Here is a 19,031-nt window from a genome sequence, read left to right as displayed (position 1 = left end):
CCCATTTTATAAGAGATTCTCCAAAATTCCAGGCATTTATATATAAACCCCAGTTGTACTTTATCAAAAGCCTTTTCAAAATCAGCTATGAAAGCCAGGCCTGGTTTCCCTGATATGTCGTAGTATTCAATTGTTTCCAGTACTTGTCTTACATTATATCTCCAATGTATTTTCCATTAAAAAAAACTTTAAAAAACCTGCCTGATTAGGATAAATAATATCTAACAAAACCTTTTTAATTCTATGCGCCAAGCATTTAGCTAGAATTTTAGCATCACAACTAGGGCTGGGCGGTATACCGTATTTTATGACATACCTGTATTGATGCAGGGACGGGTTTGGTTTTTACTTTACCTTCTATACCGGTATTTGAATGTTTGGTTTGTTAAATGTGATACCCCATGTGTAATGTCAATTTTTATAGTTTGCTTCACTTCTTGAGTCATCTCTCTCCGCTCTTTCTCACCGTGCCACTTTCGACACAGACTTAGCCACGCCCCCTGTCACTCAAGGAGCACATTTAAAACTTTTGTTTGTTTTAAAATGTGCAAATATCAACAAACAAAAGAGGAAGTCACATGCATACAAACAAACTATTTACATTGCCAGGAATCCTAAACAAATCATATTCATTAATAATAGAACACGTTTTAATTGCCTTTTTGTTTTTCATTTTAGTTAAAGTAGTTCCATATTGTTTAAACTCATTTATAAAGTTAATAAAGTTAGGTTTTGAATTAGACCATTTGCATTTGTGAATATGAAATGTACCTAGTATTATTAGCAGTTGAATTAAATATACTACCTCTTTATCCATGTCAGAATTTCTGAAATAAATCATTATATGAAAACCATTAAATAGTACAACCGTTCCTATTTTTTTGCAAAAAAAAAAAGGTATGTCAATCCCAAAAAAATTCTACTATAAATACAGGCAAAAAACAAATGCAAAATGGTCTCCTCCGTTCCACAGAAATCAGTTATATTCAATATTCAGCTTGAATCTTTCCAAAACATGTTTCCCAGGATAAATTCTATGTAACATTTTAAATGAAACTTCCTTTACTTTGTTACTGATACAATATTTGTTAGCAATTTTCCATGCTTTCCCCCATTTTGTAGGTCACCATAGATATTTGACCAAAAGAATCTTGCTGAGGGAATTGTAGTATCAAAAACAATATTCCTAATCTGTTTATTACTACATTTATCTTTGATGTTAATATTGCCAATGAATATATTTATGTAAATCTATGTTACTTACATCAACCACAGAGGAATTTAAAAGAGATACAACCCCCTTTGGAATCACATCAAAAACAATTGCATATTCTTTCGGGGTTATTGGAATTCTAAACTTATCAAGAAATTCCCCATATGAGAGTAGATATTTGTTGTTCCATAAAAAGTATCTGTGAGGGGAAAATTGTGTTTATATGCTAACATCCAAGCTAAAATTGCCTGCTTATGGAATTTGGCCAACTTTACTGGGATTTTACCAACATCAAAATAACATCGAAGGAAAAATTCTAAACCACCAACAGAGTGAAATAAATACTTAGGGAAGACATTCCAAATACTGTTCTGGTTCTTAACATACTTCAGAATCCAATTTATTTTAAAAGTATTATTTAGAGTATTGACCTCCTTGTTCTTGAGTATTAGTGAGAATATCTTTTCGTAGATAGTGAGGCTTGTTCCTCCAAATAAAATTATAAAGAATCTTATCTAAGTCCTTTACAATTTTAGGAGGTAAGTCAACTGATAACGATACATAAACCGATCTGGATAACCCTTCAGCTTTGGATAATAAAACCCGACCGTATAACAAAATCTCTCTCATCAACCAGAGGTTCAATTTCTTCTTTGTTTTCTCAATAAATGGGGTTAAAGTTCAATTCACTCCTTTGTTTTTCATCCTTGCATATAACAATTCCAAGATAAGTAACCTTATCTTTAATTGGGATACCATATACTTCCTGTAAAACACAATCCTTGAGTGGAAATAAGACTGACTTATTGATATTCCTTTTCAAACCCGAAACGAAGAAAAAGTCTTCAATACAGGAAACTGCTTTAGAAACCTCATTCCTGTCTCTTAAAAATATGGTGGTATCATCAGCCATCAAGGAGCACATTTGATGTTCTTCAATCACAAGTCATTTGTGTTCAGTCTGCATGGTCAATGCAGCACATGCAACAATGTTGATGACAACAACGCTGTTTTCACTTTAATTCTTAATATAAATCCACTAGTGTTCTATAATGACACTTAGTTTCTGCTTCTTACATCAGCAAACACTGTCTTTTCTTAGCAAGTTGCCCTAAATCTTGTCAGATGCTAATTGTTAGCCGCTAATAGCTAGCTAGCAAATAAATGTACTGGGTAAGAGCAAACGTTGCTAGCTAATATAGCCTGATAATATCTAAAACAGCATGTTGTTTGTGCAACAGTATCTTCTAAATCAAAGAGGAATATGCAAAGCAAGAATATGTTAGCTACATGAAGTAGCTAAGAGAAAACAACATGCAATGTAGCCAAAGCTTATAGGGTCCCCTAGGAAACACGTACCAACACTTTAGTTCCTAACCTGTCACAATAACTCCTCCCTGGCATTTTAATTTGTTGTCATCTCAAACACTGTATTCAAAGTGCCCACTATTATGTTCTAACTATAGAATAGTCATTATATATCCATGATTCCAACAGTTTTGCTCACATTTGCAACATTTGGTTAAGAATAAGTCCTGGATTATTTGCCCATATTGTGGAGCCCTACGTGGCTGTGCGGAAATTCTCAATTGAGCAGTGGTGTAAAGTACTTAAGTAAAAATACTTTCATGTACTACTTGTCGGTTTTTTGTTATCTGTACTTTACAATTTTTATTTTCGACAACTTTTACTTCACTACATTTCCTAAAGAAAATACTGTACTTTTTACTCCATACATTTTCTCTGACACCTAAAAGTACTCGTTCAATTTTGATTGCTTAGCAGGACAGGAAAATGGTCCAATTCACGCTGTGGTCAAGAGAACATCCCTGGTCATCTACTGCCTCTGATCTGAAAGACTCACAAAACACAAAATGCTTGGTTTGTAAATTATGTCTGAGTGTTGGAGTGTGCCCCTGGCTATCTGTAAATTTAAAAAACAAGAAAATGGTGCCATCTGGTTTGCTTAATATAAGGAATTTGAAATGATTTATACTTTTAATACTTAAGTATATTTAAAACCAAATACTTTTAGACTTTTACTCAAGTAGTATTTTACTGGGTGACTTTCACTTGAGTCATTTTTTATTAACGTATCTTTACTTTTACTCAAGTATGACAATTGGGTACTTTTTCCACCACTGCAATTGAGTGCAGGAAATGCAGAAATGATAAAAGTGCTGAAATTTGAATTGAACAGTATAAAACAATCAGAATGGAGAAAGACTCATTGAAATCACTCCGAATGTATGTGTTACCACCCTAGGATCACTCACTACTCATAAAGCAAATGTATAACTTGTATTTTTCAAAAACGAAAAATACCGTCCAACTTTTTTAAAACCCTGTGATTTGGTGCTTTGGCCATATCGCCCAGCCCTAATCAATAAACAGAAGTGTAAAAGGCCTCAAATGTTTTTAAATGGAGTGGATCTTTATATATACCACTTGGATCCTGTTTCAGGAATAATGAAATCAGACCTTCTTGTTGCGTGTCCGATAATCTACCGTTTATATAGGACTGGTTAAAACATGCTAATAATGGTCCTCTTGAGTATATAAAAAAAAAAAAAAAAAAAGTGTTGTATACTTCCACGGGTATGCCATCCAGCCCTGGAGTTTTCGTGGACTTAAAGGCTTTAATTGCATCAAGAAGTTAATTTTACATTATTAATAGTAAAAGACATCCATATAATTAGCTTCGGTTAGTGGAGAAGGAGGAGACTGAAACAAAAACATATTAAAGTACTTTACTTCCTCTTTCGGTGAATCATGAGTGACTCCATAATTTAACAAGTTTCAATAAATTTTTTTTGGTAGCATTTCTATGTTGAAGATTGAAAAATAATTTGGTGCATTTCCCCCCATATTCCATTCACTTTGCTTTATTTTTATAATATATTATACTGGTTCTTTCTTGATAAGTTCCACCATTTATTTTTGTTTTTCCTCTAACATATTCTGTGCCTTTATGGTAGTTTTTATTGCTATCTATCTGTATTATTAGTCCTTCAATTTAATTTGTTAATGTAGACTCTTTTGACCTAAGTTGCTTTTGTTTTATAGATGAGCACTGAATTGCATGGCCCCTAAAGGCACAGTTTAAGTGTCCCATAAAATAAGTGGATCTGCTATACCCATGTTCTGTCGGAAAAAGTCAGTTATAAATTCTTCTGTCCTAGTTAAAAACAAGTTATCATCAAGCATGCTTTGATTAAATATCCAATATTCTCACCCACGTGGAAAATCTGTTAGAGTAATATATATGCCAATTATGTGATGGTCTGACGGCATTCTGTCCCCTTTCAACACTTTTTAAACTTTTGGTGCCAGAGATAATGATATAAGAAGGTAATCAAGACGACAGGCTTGATTAATGAGCCATATCTGTTTATGGTCCAATAACATTTAAGATCATCCATTTTCTTTGAGGATCTGTTTGGACAATTTGCACATTTGGATCAAAATTACTGTTAATTAATATCATCACCCCTTTTGAATTTCTTTGCCCCCCCCCCCGTCATTTTCCCACAAAAGTTAATCTAAAATTGTTGAATGAGTTTCCTGTAAACAATTGATATTATATTCCTTTTCTTTTAGCCAGGTAAATACTGATTGTCTTTTCTTATTATCTGCTAAGCCATTACAATTATAACTGTCTATATTTATTTAACCAATTACTATAATGAGACAAGTTTCAATTCTATTTATCATAATATATTGTTTGTAAATGTACCATTAAAAAGTAACATGATGATTGTCTATATAGCTTTACCGTGATATTTGCATTCCTACTAAGTAAACCTCCAATTGGTCCCCACTATTCCACCCGCTAAAACCCCTCATCCCGAGTTGGGTTGTCATCCCAATGCCCGGCAGACCACCCCGGAGAGACCGGGACCCATCCTTCGAAAATAGCAGTGCCACCCACAGAACAGAAGCAGATCAACCGCCAAATGCATTTTCATCGCCCTCACCCCAATTGGTATTTTATATATATAGATATATATATTTTTTTAATCCTGTATCTTTTTTTCCATAATTAGCAATTAATATCTGTGGTAGTGTAGGCAGTTTATGCAAATGATTTTTACCTCACATTAACAAAATTACATTATGGCAAGCAATTATTATGTTAGCAAACAATTATTGTGATTCATCCTATTTTGTCCCTAACATATTTTACTCCCAAGCAACAGTTGTGGGATACACACACTCAACCCCTTTCCCCCACAACAACCATATACTCAGATTCTCAGCAGTTGCACCATCCCAGAGTCCAACTCAAGAAAGGTCTTGATTCACAAATGTATATACAGTTGCAGCTGTATGAGAAGGCCTGCAAAACTGAGCAAAAAATGGGCAGAAATGGGGAGATTTTATTAACCATTGTCACGTCCTAGATGGAGGTCAGATATACCCCCTTCCCCTGAAACACCTTCAACATAGTCCCCCGTAGTGACCGTATTTCCAAGCATCGCCGTGCAGTCAGACCTTTGTACCACCATGAATGTCCGAGTGTGACCCCCTCCCCATGGGTTACTGCAGCTAGTGTTGCCAGCTCTGCCACTGCCTGGGTGGGGGCACCCCACCGGAATCCCCACCGTCTAGGTACAAGGTCGTCAAGGATCTCATTAGCAGCTTTGAGAATTTCCTTATATATTATGCTCTCCCATCAGGGGGCTCTGGCTTTGCAGGACCAACCCTGCCAGGCAGGCTCAGAATCTTGAGGGTGCGCTGCTGCTCTAGAAGGTCTCTGATAGTATTTCTGATTGGCTTAACGCACCACCACTGATGACCTGTCGAGCTTCTCAAAGTAATATTTTCTTCACCTCAAACAGCAAGCAAATGTAAGTCTGTTTTTACATCCATTGAGAATTACAATAGTTCCTCAATGTATTTGAAAAACCTTTGCAGCACTCTCCCTTTCGATAGTCACTCAGCGTGAAAGGGAAAAATGTCATGCTCTGATCTAGTGAAAACACCACAAAATAGGCTTTTTATCAGTGCTCAACTAGGATTTAAATAGGGTCCGGTACTCAATTTGGGTGCTCGTACTGTTTACATTTAGGTGCAGGAGCGCAATAATCATTTTGAGCTAATATTCTACATGAGGAGTCAACAACCTTTCTCATGTGGAATGCCAATTTATCTTACCATTTCTACCGATCTGCGTGCCAGTTACGGTTTTCATATGCACATTTTCGTGAAACAGTTTAATATAATTTATAATAACGTCTTCATATCTCAAAATCATTGTCATGTGGTTAATGAAAATTCTATCCAAATCTAAATGATACCAACCTAAAAAGTAACTTCTATTGCCAACTACGTAAAAATAGCCAACAAAAAAAAGCATTGCAGCCAGCAGGTAGAAAATATCCTAATAAAAACGTATTTCCTATGAATCACATTGCCAACGAACTTGAAACATTGTATCAACTATTAACTTGGGTCAGGCCAGAAGCTAGTGCTAGCGAACTTACAACATTGTATAAAATATTCTAGGCCCTTAAGAGTTTCCTGCACCAGTGAGCTCGGGACAGACACAGCTGTAGGCTATTTGCGAAAGGAATGAAAACCAGTGTTTGTCTTGGGCAGGAGTTCATCAGAGCTGAGTACCTGCACCTCAAATGTTCTACTGCTTGAGCTCCTTTTCCTCTTGTAGACTATTGGGTTAGCGCCCCCCCTTGGGTTGTGCCATGGCGGAGATCGTTGTGGGCTATACTCGGCCTTGTCTTAGGACGGTAAGTTGGTGGTTGGAGACATCCCTCTAGTGGTGTGGGGGCTGTGCTTTGGCAAAGTGGGTGGGGTTATATCCTGCCTGTTTGGCCCTGTCCGGGGGTATCATCGGATGGGGCCACAGTGTCTTCTGATCCCTCCTGTCTCAGCCTCCAGTATTTATGCTGCAGTAGTTTATGTGTCGGGGGGCTAGGGTCAGTCTGTTACATCTGGAGTATTTCTCTTGTCTTATCCGGTGTCCTGTGTGAATTTAAATATGCTCTCTCTCTTTCTGTCTTTCTCTCGGAGGACCTGAGCCCTAGGACCATGCCTCAGGACTACCTGGTATGATGACTCCTTGCTGTCCCCAGTCCACCTGGCCGTGCTGCTGCTCCAGTTTCAACTGTTCTGCCTGCGGCTATGGAACCCTGACCTGTTCACCGGACGTGCTTGTTGCACCCTCGACAACTACTATGATTATTATTATTTGACCATGCTGGTCATTTATGAACATTTTAACATCTTGACCATGTTCTGTTATAATATCCACCCTGCACAGCCAGAAGAGGACTGGCCACCCCTCATAGCCTGGTTCCTCTCTAGGTTTTTGGCCTTTCTAGGGAGTTTTTCCTAGGGAGTTTTTCCTAGCCACCGTGCTTCTTTCACATGCATTGCTTGCTGTTTGGGGTTTTAGGCTGGGTTTCTGTACAGCACTTTGAGATATCAGCTGATGTACGAAGGGCTATATAAATACATTTGATTTTATTACTGGCAACTTCAGGAGATTAATGGCAGAATCTGCAAAAGCCAGCGGAGGAGAATGGTTTGGTCAGGTTACGTTTTTTTTCTTCTTTTGGTTATCTAGATCTCTGGCACCCTCTTGAGACATCAAACTGTAAGATTAAAGCATCAGATAAGCTCAATGCATATAGTTGATTTTATTAAAAATGTCTACATGTGGATAAAAACCATGTAAAAAAAAAAAAAAAAAAGGCAATCGATTGGTCGAAAGAACAGACGAGTTTCGGTCAACCAACATTTTTTCTTAGGCGGGGACAGTGCTAAAACAAATTTGTGTACACAATTTGAGAGAAATAAGCTTTTTGTGCGTATGGAACATTTCTAGGATATTTTATTTCAGCTCATGAAACATGGGACGAACACTTTACATGTTGCAATTATATTTTTGTTCAGTGTAGTATTTGTTCTGGTTTTCAACAGATGATGGTAATACAGTAGTAGCATGTGTAACAGCATAGCTTCCGTCCCTCTCCTCGCCCCTACCTGGGCTCGAACCAGGGACCCTCAGCACACATCAACAACTGCCTCCCATGAAGCATCGTTACCCATCGCTCCACAAAAGCCACGGCCCTTGCAGATCAAGGGGAACAACTACTTCAAGGTCTCAGAGCAAGTGACGTCACCGATTGAAATGCTATTAGCGCACACCCCGCTAACTAGCTAGCCATTTCACATCGGTTACACATGGACCATTTTTTTGACAAATTGGGTCACCTATATATATCTCATACGTCCGGACGGCCCACCCACCATTCTGTTTATGCTGCTCTTTGTTCTTGGTGGTTTGCTTGTTGTTGGTTGAGGAAAAGCGAGGGTAATGGGGTAATTTATAGAGGTCGACCGATTAATGGGAATGGCCGATTAATTAGGGCCCATTTCAAGTTTTCATAACAATCGGTAAATCGGTATTTGCCTTTTTTTTATTTATAAATATTTTTTAACTAGGAAAGTCAGTTAAGAACACATTCTTATTTTCAATGACGGCCTAGGAACGGTGGGTTAACTGCCTTGTTCAGGGGCAGAACGACAGATTTTTACCTTGTCAGCTTGGGGATTCAATCTTGCAACCTTACGGTTAACTAGTCCAATGCTCTAACCTACCTGCTTTACATTGCACTCCACGAGGAGCCTGCCTGTTACGCGAATGCAGTAAGAAGCCAAGGTAAGTTGCTAGCTAGCATTAAACTTATCTTATAAAAAAAACAATCAATCAATCATAATCACTAGTTAACTACACATGGTTGATGATATTACTAGTTTATCTAGCCTGTCCTGCGTTGCATATAATCGATGCGGTGCGCATTCGCGAAAAAGGTTGCTCCAACTTGTACCTAACCATAAACATCAATGTCTTTCTTAAAATCAATACACAAGTATATATTTTTAAACCTGCATATTTAGTTAATATTGCCTGTTAACATGAATTTCTTTTAACTATGGAAAATGTGTCACTTCTCTTGCAACAGAGTCAGGGTATTTGCAGCAGTTTGGGCCGCCTGGCTCGTTGCGAACTAATTTGCCAGACTTTTACGTAATTATGACATAACATTGAAGGTTGTGCAATGTAACAGGAATATTTAGACTTATGGATGCCACCCGTTAGATAAAATATGGAACGGTTCCGTATTTCACTAAAAGAATAAACGTGATAGTTTCCGGATTCTACCATATTAATGACCTAAGGCTCGTGTTTCTGTGTGTTATTATGTTATAATTAAGTCTATGATTTGATAGAGCAGTCTGACTGAGCGATGGTAGGCAGCAGCAGGCTCATAAGCATTCATTCAAAACAGCACTTTACTGCGTTTTGCCAGCCTGTCAACTCCCAAGATGAGGCTGGTGTAACCGATGTGAAATGGCTAGCTAGTTAGCGGGTGCACGCTAATAGCGTTTCAAACGTCACTCGCTCTGAGACTTAGAGTAGTTGTTCCCCTTGTATCTGCATGGGTAACGCTGCTTCGAGGGTGGCTGTTGTCGATGTGTTCCTGGTTTGAGCCCAGGTAGGAGTGAGGAGAGGGACGGAAGCTATACTGTTACACTGGCAATACTAAAGTGCCTATAAGAACATCCAATAGTCAAAGGTATATGAAATACAAATCGTATAGAGAGAAATAGTCCTATAATAACTACAACCTAAAACTTCTTACCTGGGAAAATTGAAGACTCATGTTAAAAGGAACCACCAGCTTTCATATGTTCTCATGTTCTGAGCAAGGAACTTAAACGTTAGCTTTCTTACATGGCACATAATGCACTTTTACTTTCTTCTCCAACACTTTGTTTTTGCATTATTTAAACCAAATTGAACATGTTTCATTATTTATTTGAGGCTAAATTGATTTTATTGATGTATTACATTAAGTTAAAATAAGTGTTCATTCAGTATTGTTGTAATTGTCATTATTACAAATAAAGAACACAAAAATCGGCCGAGTAATCGGCACTGGCTTTTTTTGGTCCTCCAATAATCGGTATCGGTGTTGAAAAATCATAATCGGTCGACCTCTACTCTATAGCCTAGATGCCCTCCGGCCTCAGCCCACAATTATTGTGAGCATTCAAAGCTGCACACAGAACAGCAGCGTAACCACACTTCATGTCAGTTTGGCTTGGCTGTGACTAGTAGGAGGTCCATCAGTGGGAGCACCAGGGGGATAAGCTTTAGCGGGCCCTGTTATGTCTGGCTTCCTACTCGGTGGGTCAGGCAGGTCTCAGGTTAATTAATTCTGTCCCCCAGATGGAGACAGACAAAGGAAGCCAATTTGTTCACCAAGGGTGGGCCGTCCGGACGTATGAGATATAATTAAAAGACAGAGAAGGCAGTGTTTCCCCTGTATTCATTTAGTAGCAGCGCCACTGCTAAATCGAGGCAGCCACTGCAAAAACCAAAAGGGGGGAAGGGAGGGGTGGCTGATAAGCGCTGATGCTTTCATTTTCTTATTTCACAACTCAAGAGTGGATTCTGAGAGGAACAGCAGAAAAATCAATCAAGGTTAGATTGATAACTTAAATTGACAGACTAAAAAGCCATTAGACAAACCTGATTAGATCTCCTGCCTTGTTAAATTGTGTTTTGGGTACAGACGTTGGACAACTGTAAGCCATTGCCCTAAACTCAGACAAGCAAAATTATTTCATTGTTTATAAAGGACATTTGGAGAGTATAAACATTTGCAAACCTTCATGTTCTTTGTCAGCGGCCCCAGCTTTCCTCATCTTCTTGGGAGTCTTCATGAAAAGGGGGAAAATGGTCCTCAAGCCCAGGATGTCCACAAACTTGTGGCAGTTATCAGAACCCTCCGGGCCAATCATGCCATGGTCTAAGACCCTCAGAGCGCTGGTCCGAGACATTTTCTTTTCCCTGGGAAGAGGCAGTACAAAAATAAAAATAAATAATAAATAACTATAAGGGCTCAATTATCTCAGGCAGAACAGCAGCAAGGTCATGATTGCCTTTTGCCAGGCACATAGAGTACACTATATATACAAAAGTATGTGGACACCCCTTCAAATTAGTGGATTCGTCTACTTCAGCCACATCCGTTGCTGACAAGGGTAGAAAATCAAGCACACCGCCATGCAATCTCCATAGAAAACATTGGTTGTAGAATGGACTTACTGAAAAGCTCAGTGACTTTCAATGTGGTACTGTCATTTCCAACAAGTCAGTTCTTCAAACTTCTGCCCTGCTAGAGTCAAGTGTAAGTACAGGTTTTGTGAAGTGGACACGTTTAAGAGCAACAACGGCTCAGCCGCAAAGTGGTAGGTCACACAAGCTCACAGAATGGGACCACGGAGTGCTGAAGCACGTAAAAATCGTCTGTCCTCGGTTGCAAGACTCACTACCGAGTTCCAAACTGCTTCTGGAGGCAACGTCAGCACAAGATCTGTTCGTCAACGGCTTAATGAAATGGATTGGCGGCGCAAGCACACACAAGCCTAAGATCAACATGCGCAATGCCAAGTGTCGGCTGGAGTGGTGTAAAGCTTGCTGCCATTGGACTCTGGAGCAGTGGAAACGCATTCTCTGGAGTGATGAATCACGATTCACCATCTGGCAGTCAGACAGACTAATCTGGGTTTGGTGGATGCAAGGAGAACGCTAACTGTCTTAATGCATAGAGCAAACTGTAAAGATTGGTGGAGGAGGAATAATGATCTAGGGCTGTTTTTCATGGTTGCACAGAGCCCTGACCTCAACCACATCGAACACCTTTGAGATGAATTGGAACGCCGACTACGAGCCAGGCCTAATCGCCCAACCTCAGTGCCCGACAGCAATGTTCCAACATCTAGTGGAAGGCTTTCCCAGAAGAGTGGAGGCTGTTATAGCAGCAAAGGGGGGACCAACTCCATATTAATGCCCATGATTTTGGAATGAGATGTTCGACGAGCAGGTGTCCACATACCTTCGGTAATGTTGTGTACTGTATGTAACCTAGCTACAAGGAGTCCCTTGCAACTTGCAGTCCTTTAAGAAGCTTATGAGGAAGTAATTTTTTGACAAAGTTAAACAGTTTTAAGAATTCAGACAGAGGCAATTATAAAGATGCCTTCAACCGTGTTGCTAAGCTCATATTGCAAACCCCTTGATGAATCCTAACCTCTACAAAAACAGAGAAAACTATTGAAGCAGAGGTGCAGAACTTATGATTCTGTGAATCTCATGAGAAGTAAAAAGAGAGAGTTACGTGTTGCTCTCTAGATAACCTATTCTGAGAGCCTTCTGTGGATGATTTAAAAACGGGTTTTGCATCGTTAGAATTAGATATCGATTTCGGTTTTAAATCGGTCTGTCTGCCTGGCGTCGTCGTGATGATTAGAGCTTGGGCATGGAGGGTTTCATAAATACATGTAATGTCTCTTTATTGCTCTTTAAGGTCCCGTCGTGGTGCTGCAGCGCTCTGTCGACTGATTGATTGGACTGGCAGCTGAGCAGAGCCAGAGACATGCTGTGCGAAAACAAAGACATCACTCAACCCTGCCACTCACTGGGGTTCATGATGCGCCCTCTGACAGCCTTAACAGCAAACAAAAGTTGTGTTCAAAGAAGTCAATTTACATATATCCCTACTGCGTAATGATATCAGATCACCAGTGACCTGTGTGAATTGAAAGGAGGGTTGAAATTAAAAAAGGACTACAGCCAAGCCGGGGAACTGTCCATCTCTACATTAGGCCTCCATTGAGGAGGTACTTGGATGAAGACTTGTTTTAGCTGAAAAGCTTAGAACATTAAATTATTGAAACATTAAAACTCAGCTGTGTGTGGAGACTCATTTCTTCAGGAGGTGTTAAACATCTGGGTCTTTACCTAAGCATGAGGTTCATGAGCTGCAGACCCTCTCCCCTGAGGAAGCGATCCCGGTTGGCAGCCAGCATCAGACAGGAGCACAGGGCATCAAATAGGTTCTCCATCATCTCCTGCTCCTCCGCCGTGGCTGGGTTGTGGCGTTTGAACACCTGAAGGAGAATGACACCCACACTTCTACTGTCTATCAACTGTGATGCTGGTAAATTCAGTTTAAATGATGCACATGTTTGGCTCATTAGCAGAGTTTCAACAGTGTAACTGGAAATCATTTTGGGGTGTGTATGAGACACCTCACATAGATAGACCTGTATTCAACCAAATGCATTTTAGGTGCAATGCAGTGTCCTGAGAACTAAGGACACACTGAAAGCTTGCAACCAGCATCGCCAACAGAGTGAAGAGACTTACAAAGCACAGCAGAAAATCTGTCTAACATCAAGTTACACTTCTAAGTCTTATTCATTTGCGTCAGACTTCATTATTACTGCAGGCCTTGAATATATCAAATAGTATAATAATTAGCCAAAAGGCTAATTGGCCAACGTCTTTTCAATTACATTTAGTTCGGGATTTTTGTGAGCCCAACACACCGTGTCTCTAGAGAGAAATCAAGTCAAGAACTATGTGGGATGCTGGGCTGAAGGGAGTTGTAGTTTTCATCAAGAAAATATTCCTAGTAGTTCAGGGCATAAATGTTGTAATTAACCACAAAGACCATTATCCATTGTGCCTGTTCTTTCCGGCTAGGACAGAGATGGATACACTTTTACACCTGCTACGTTAGGTTAGATAAACACAGACCGCATGAGAGGAATGTACATAACAACGAGAGAGACGGAAAGAAACTGTTCATGAAAGTATGCCTCATGTACTTTGATGAACTAGTCAAATGATTTTACCAGACAGCTCTGCAGGATACTTAAGCGGTCAGCATGCTTTAGTTCGGCTGGCGCCTAGACGAGTTGCGAACAGAACGAGTGTGTTCGCATACTCCCTTAAAAGACATTCGCTAGAAAATTTTTAATTGAAAAAAGCGGCAATAGAGCTGTTTGTCCATTTTGAGTCGCCGTAGCCAGTATACGCTTCCTCAAAATAGTCTGAATTAATCTCAAATAACTAAAGAAAAATGTTTACGTGGTTTGCTGAGAAAATCTTAGTTGCGCAATTTTACATCTAACAAAGACTTTGGTGCAGTATTTCTCAATGGAAAAAATGTGCATGAAAACGAGTCATCTCTCGTTGAATGACCACAGACTATAATTAAGAATCGGTACTGTTGACCAATCACCGACAAAGACTTCGGCTACCGACTTCAGTTTGGGAAAAAAAATGGTGTCCCGGAACAGTCAAAAACGCCCTTACCGAAGTCCAAAACCAACAAAAACGTCACAAAAATGTCATATGTGCACAAACGGACACCTTTAGACAGGCTAGCTTAGCTAGATAGGATGACTAAAGACAGTACAGTATGGGGAGCACAGAGATAACGTTGTCTGGCTGGCTGCTACTGCCTGAGCAGAGCTGAGATGACGACTTTAAGGAATGAAAAATAATAAACTCGTCAATTAAAAACTAAGTAATATACACAACTGAAATAGTGCATTATTTCATCATTTCCTGTATTTCTATTGATGTCTACCCAATGTGGACTTGACAGATTTTTTTTCAATGTTTTGGCAATTGGATGTTCATTATTTTGGGCTTTGGAATTTCCAATAAAAAGCTCAAAAATATTTTTTGTATGCCATTATTTCATAATACATTTAACGCAATTATATTTTAAATAATCAAACCAATCCCGAACCGACCTCAAAAAGCACTAATCGCTCAGCACGATGCGAGGAAGAAGGACATACAGTCGTGGCAAAAAGTTTTGAGAATGACACAAATATTAATTTTCAAAGTCTGCTGCCTCAGTTTGTATGATGGCATTTTGCATATACTACAGAATGTTATGAAGAGTGATCAGATGAATTGCAAAGTCCCTCTTTGCCATGCGAATGAACTGAATCCCCCCAAAAAACATTTCCACTGCATTTCAGTCCTGCCACAAAAGGACCAGCTGACATCATGTCAGTGATTCTCTCATTAACACAGGTGTGAGTGTTGACGAAGACAAGGCTGGAGATCACTCTGTCATGTTGATTGAGTTCGAATAACAGACTGGAAGCTTCAAAAGGAGGGTGGTGCTTGGAATCATTGTTCTTCCTCTGTCAACTATGGTTACCTGCAAGGAAACACATGCCATCATCATTGTTTTGCATAAAATGGGCTTCACAGGCAAGGATATTGCTGCCAGCAAGATTGCACCTAAATGAACCATTTATCGGATCATCAAGAACTTCAAGGAGAGCGGTTCAATTGTTGTGAAGAAGGCTTCAGGGCGCCCAAGAAAGTCCAGCAAGCGACCGTCTCCTAGGACCGTCTCCTAAAGTTGATTCAGCTGCGGGGTCGGGGAACCACCAGTACAGAGCTTGCTCAGGAATGGCAGCAGGCAGGTGTGAGTGCATCTGCACGCACAGTGAGGCGAAGACTTTTGGAGGATGGCCTGGTGCCAAGAAGGGCAGCAAAGAAGCCACTTCTCTCCAGGAAAAACATCAGAAACAGACTGATATTCTGCAAAAGGTACAGGGATTGGACTGCTGAGGACTGGTGTAAAGTAATTTTCTCTGATGAATCCCCTTTCCGATTCTTTGGGGCATCCGGAAAAAAGCTTGTCCGGAGAAGACAAGGTGAGCGCTACCATCAGTCCTGTGTCATGCCAACAGTAAAGCATCCTGAGACCATTCATGTGTGGGGTTGCTTCTCAGCCAAGGGAGTGACCTCACTCACAATTTTGCCTAAGAAAACAGTCATGAATAAAGAATGGCACCAACACATTCTCTGAGAGCAACTTCTCCCAACCATCCAGGAACAGTTTGGTGACGAACAATGCCTTTTGCAGCATGATGGAGCACCTTGCCATGAGGCAAAAGTGATAACTAAGTGGCTCGGGGAACAAAACATCAATATTTTGGGTCCATGGCCAGGAAACTCCCCAGACCTTAATCCCATTGAGAATTTGTGGTCAATCCTCAAAAGGCAAACAAAAACCCACAAATTCTGACAAACTCCAAGCATTGATTATGCAAGAATGGGCTGCCATCAGTCAGGATGTGGCCCAGAAGTTAATTGATAGCATGCCAGAGCGGACTGCAGAGGTCTTGAAAAAGAAGGGTCAACACTGCAAATATTGACTCATTGCACAATAAAAGCCTTTGACACTTATGAAAATATCTAAAGACACTGAAGCAACAAACTTTGTGGAAATTAATATTTGTGTCATTCTCAACTTTTGGCCACGACTGTACAGTTCTTATGATCTGCTGAAACTTCAACAGTGTGAGGTGAGTGTGAGAAATGGATGAATCAGAGAGGAGGAGCTAGGGTTGGGCGGTATCAAGATTTCCAAACCGTTCCTGTACCATACCGGGGGATATGGTATTACCGGCACTATTTCTACCAAACATTTTTTTTTTGTATGTTAGAAGATATTGCGGAGGCTAGCTAAATGCTAACAAGCGAGCATAAACTAAATGCAAAGACAGACAACCCAGCTCATGAAGTTATACAACTAGCTATCTCAAAAGGCTACTCACACTTAATCCAGGAGGAGATTGTCTCTGCTGTAACCAAGAAGCTTAATCTTACAAGCTAGCCACCTATAGCTAGGACTATTGGTTAGAGCCTGTAAGTAAGCATTTCACTTTCACTGTTGTATTTGGCGCACGTGACAAATAAACTTTGATTTGAAGTTAGTAAACCAAATGCATAGCAGGAACACTGAGCTGGAGAAAATGTATTTGGCACATCTTAGATAGTTAACTTATAGAGTTATAATATGTTTAGCTGGCAAACAGTAGTGAACTTTCATCACTTTTGTGCTGCTCAACATTGGATTGTCACATCACGTTTGCGCTATGTGTTCTTTGAAAACAAACATACCATGTGACGTGCTCAAATTAATTTTTGTTAATACAATTTTTTGAAATAATACTTTTTCGGGGAGACAAGGTATTGAAAATCATACCGTCGGTATTTCAAAATACTCCGGTATAGGGTATATTGCACAAGCCTAGGAGAAGCAGTAGAACATGTGAAAAGACAGGCTTACAGAGAGCTGCTGCAGTAACACGTCAATTCCATCCAGCTCCCCCAAGAGCTCCCTGGTGCCTGGAAGTAGAAAGAGAGAGAAGAGGTGGGAGGAGAGGAAAAAATAGAAGGGGAGGATGCAGGGAGTGGAAAGGAGAGAGAGAGAAACTGTTAAAGGAGTATGGCGCATAAACATTGAAAAACATGGTGATAAAAACCAAGGGAGAAGATGAATTGATCCAGCTCTTGAGCTGCTATATGCAACACAGCACAACCAACCCAGGTAGCTAAACTCACTCAGAGGGGAACAGAGAGGAAAATGAGATCGAACTAAAAAATAATATCAATATTGCCCAGTCTATTACTGATCTGGCCATGGTGCCTGTCTGTCGTACTACAGCACTCCAAGGTCTTCTGGACCCAGCCACTCAGACAAATAGTGTACTTTAACTGGTCATGATACTCTACTATTTTGGTCCACAGCCACAACAATCACCTCTACGGCTGACTACATTAGACGAAAACCATTTTCATCACATTGTACAGCAACTACAGAGGAAAAGGGCTGGAAGCGTACTGTCATTGTTTTGAAGCAAGATAGCCAAGACTTCACTGCAGTACAGCTTGTTAGCATCGAAAGGAATCTTTGCCTGAAAGAGAGAAAGGGAGGGGCAAAATCAGTGATAACATGACAAAATCTGTGACAGCATGAGCAATTGAAAGCCTATATACACACACCAAACTGTAGGTCTAGTTCTACAACAGACACATTTCAACCAGACATATCGACACAGACTGCAAAAATCTCTACATACAGCATCAATAACCAATGGAATGCGCCATCTTCAGTAATAGCCTAACCTTGATTCTTTTTAGCAACCACTGCATGAGTCCTTGCTGAGCTGCTTCTGTGCACAGGCCAGGCTTGAACTCTGCCATGTTCTCAATGGTGGCTGATGGAAAGAGATGGGAGAGAAGAGAGAGGTGAATATGGGACTATCAAATTATGATAGCACCTCCTGAAAAGTATAGAGGTGTCAGATACCTTTGCTAATATTTACATTATAAATCCGTCTGAGACACCTTATATCTCACTCATTCAGCAGAAGGGCGGCAAAACCCCAACGGAAAAAAGAGCGAGAGGGAGAGAGAGAGAGGAGAGAGACAAGTAGTGGGAGAGATGGAGAGAGAGAGTGAGTAAGTGAGTGAGAGACACACAGAAAGAGAGGCCTGCTGGAGGAGAAGGAAGCCTTTATCACTAATTCCAACTGAACAGACACCATCCTGGAGGACATGAGCCTGTAAGCACCAACCAGGAAGCAGCCAAAAGACTTATTCAAGCCTGGAGAGCTGCCTTGATAAGACACCATTAAAACACAAGAAGTACTGAGCCCAAATGACATTTTACGAAGATAAATAATCCCCATATTTTGTCCAATCGTGTACACATTGTGCGTCTTACCTAACGTGTTGTAGACTCCATCAGCTTCCTCCTTCACCTGCTCATCCAGCCTCTCCATGTTCTGCACCAGAAGGGCCACAACCTGTCCCTCCAGCTACAGTTAGAAAAGGAGACAGGTTGTTATCACAGGATTATGAGATACTGTGTCGTGTGTGACAACATTAAAGGCTCATGCCTCATTGCCGCTGCTAATTTATAAGTCGTGTAAGACCAGAGCGATTTCACCTTTGCCTCCATGGTCTTTTTAAATGTCAGCAGACTTTATGACGGGGCACTCAACCTTTCTCAGAAAATGGCCAATGACTTTGCTGCTGTCAAAGTGAGTGCAAAGGGAGGGCTAAAATAGACAATTTTAACTATGGCCATTAGCTGGGATTGAATGTGCTTTT

At 40.2% G+C, this 19,031-nt stretch overlaps 1 protein-coding gene across 1 annotated transcript in view; it reads right to left on the bottom strand.

The window, feature by feature from the left end:
- The window catches only part of ctbl1 (Beta-catenin-like protein 1), a 45,280-nt gene that overhangs the window by 24,361 nt on the left and 1,888 nt on the right, over positions 1-19,031 (bottom strand). Inside the window, 6 exon segments of the mRNA NM_001140567.1 lie at positions 10,915-11,096; positions 13,050-13,198; positions 17,203-17,261; positions 17,758-17,830; positions 18,042-18,133; positions 18,643-18,736. Of these exon segments, the coding sequence (NP_001134039.1) occupies positions 10,915-11,096; positions 13,050-13,198; positions 17,203-17,261; positions 17,758-17,830; positions 18,042-18,133; positions 18,643-18,736 (649 nt within the window).

The sequence above is a fragment of the Salmo salar genome, chromosome ssa15, assembly GCF_905237065.1.
Source record: "Salmo salar chromosome ssa15, Ssal_v3.1, whole genome shotgun sequence".
NCBI lineage: Eukaryota > Metazoa > Chordata > Actinopteri > Salmoniformes > Salmonidae > Salmo > Salmo salar.
The sequence above is the reverse complement of the archived record's forward strand: the minus strand, read 5'-3'. Positions and strand labels throughout refer to the sequence as shown.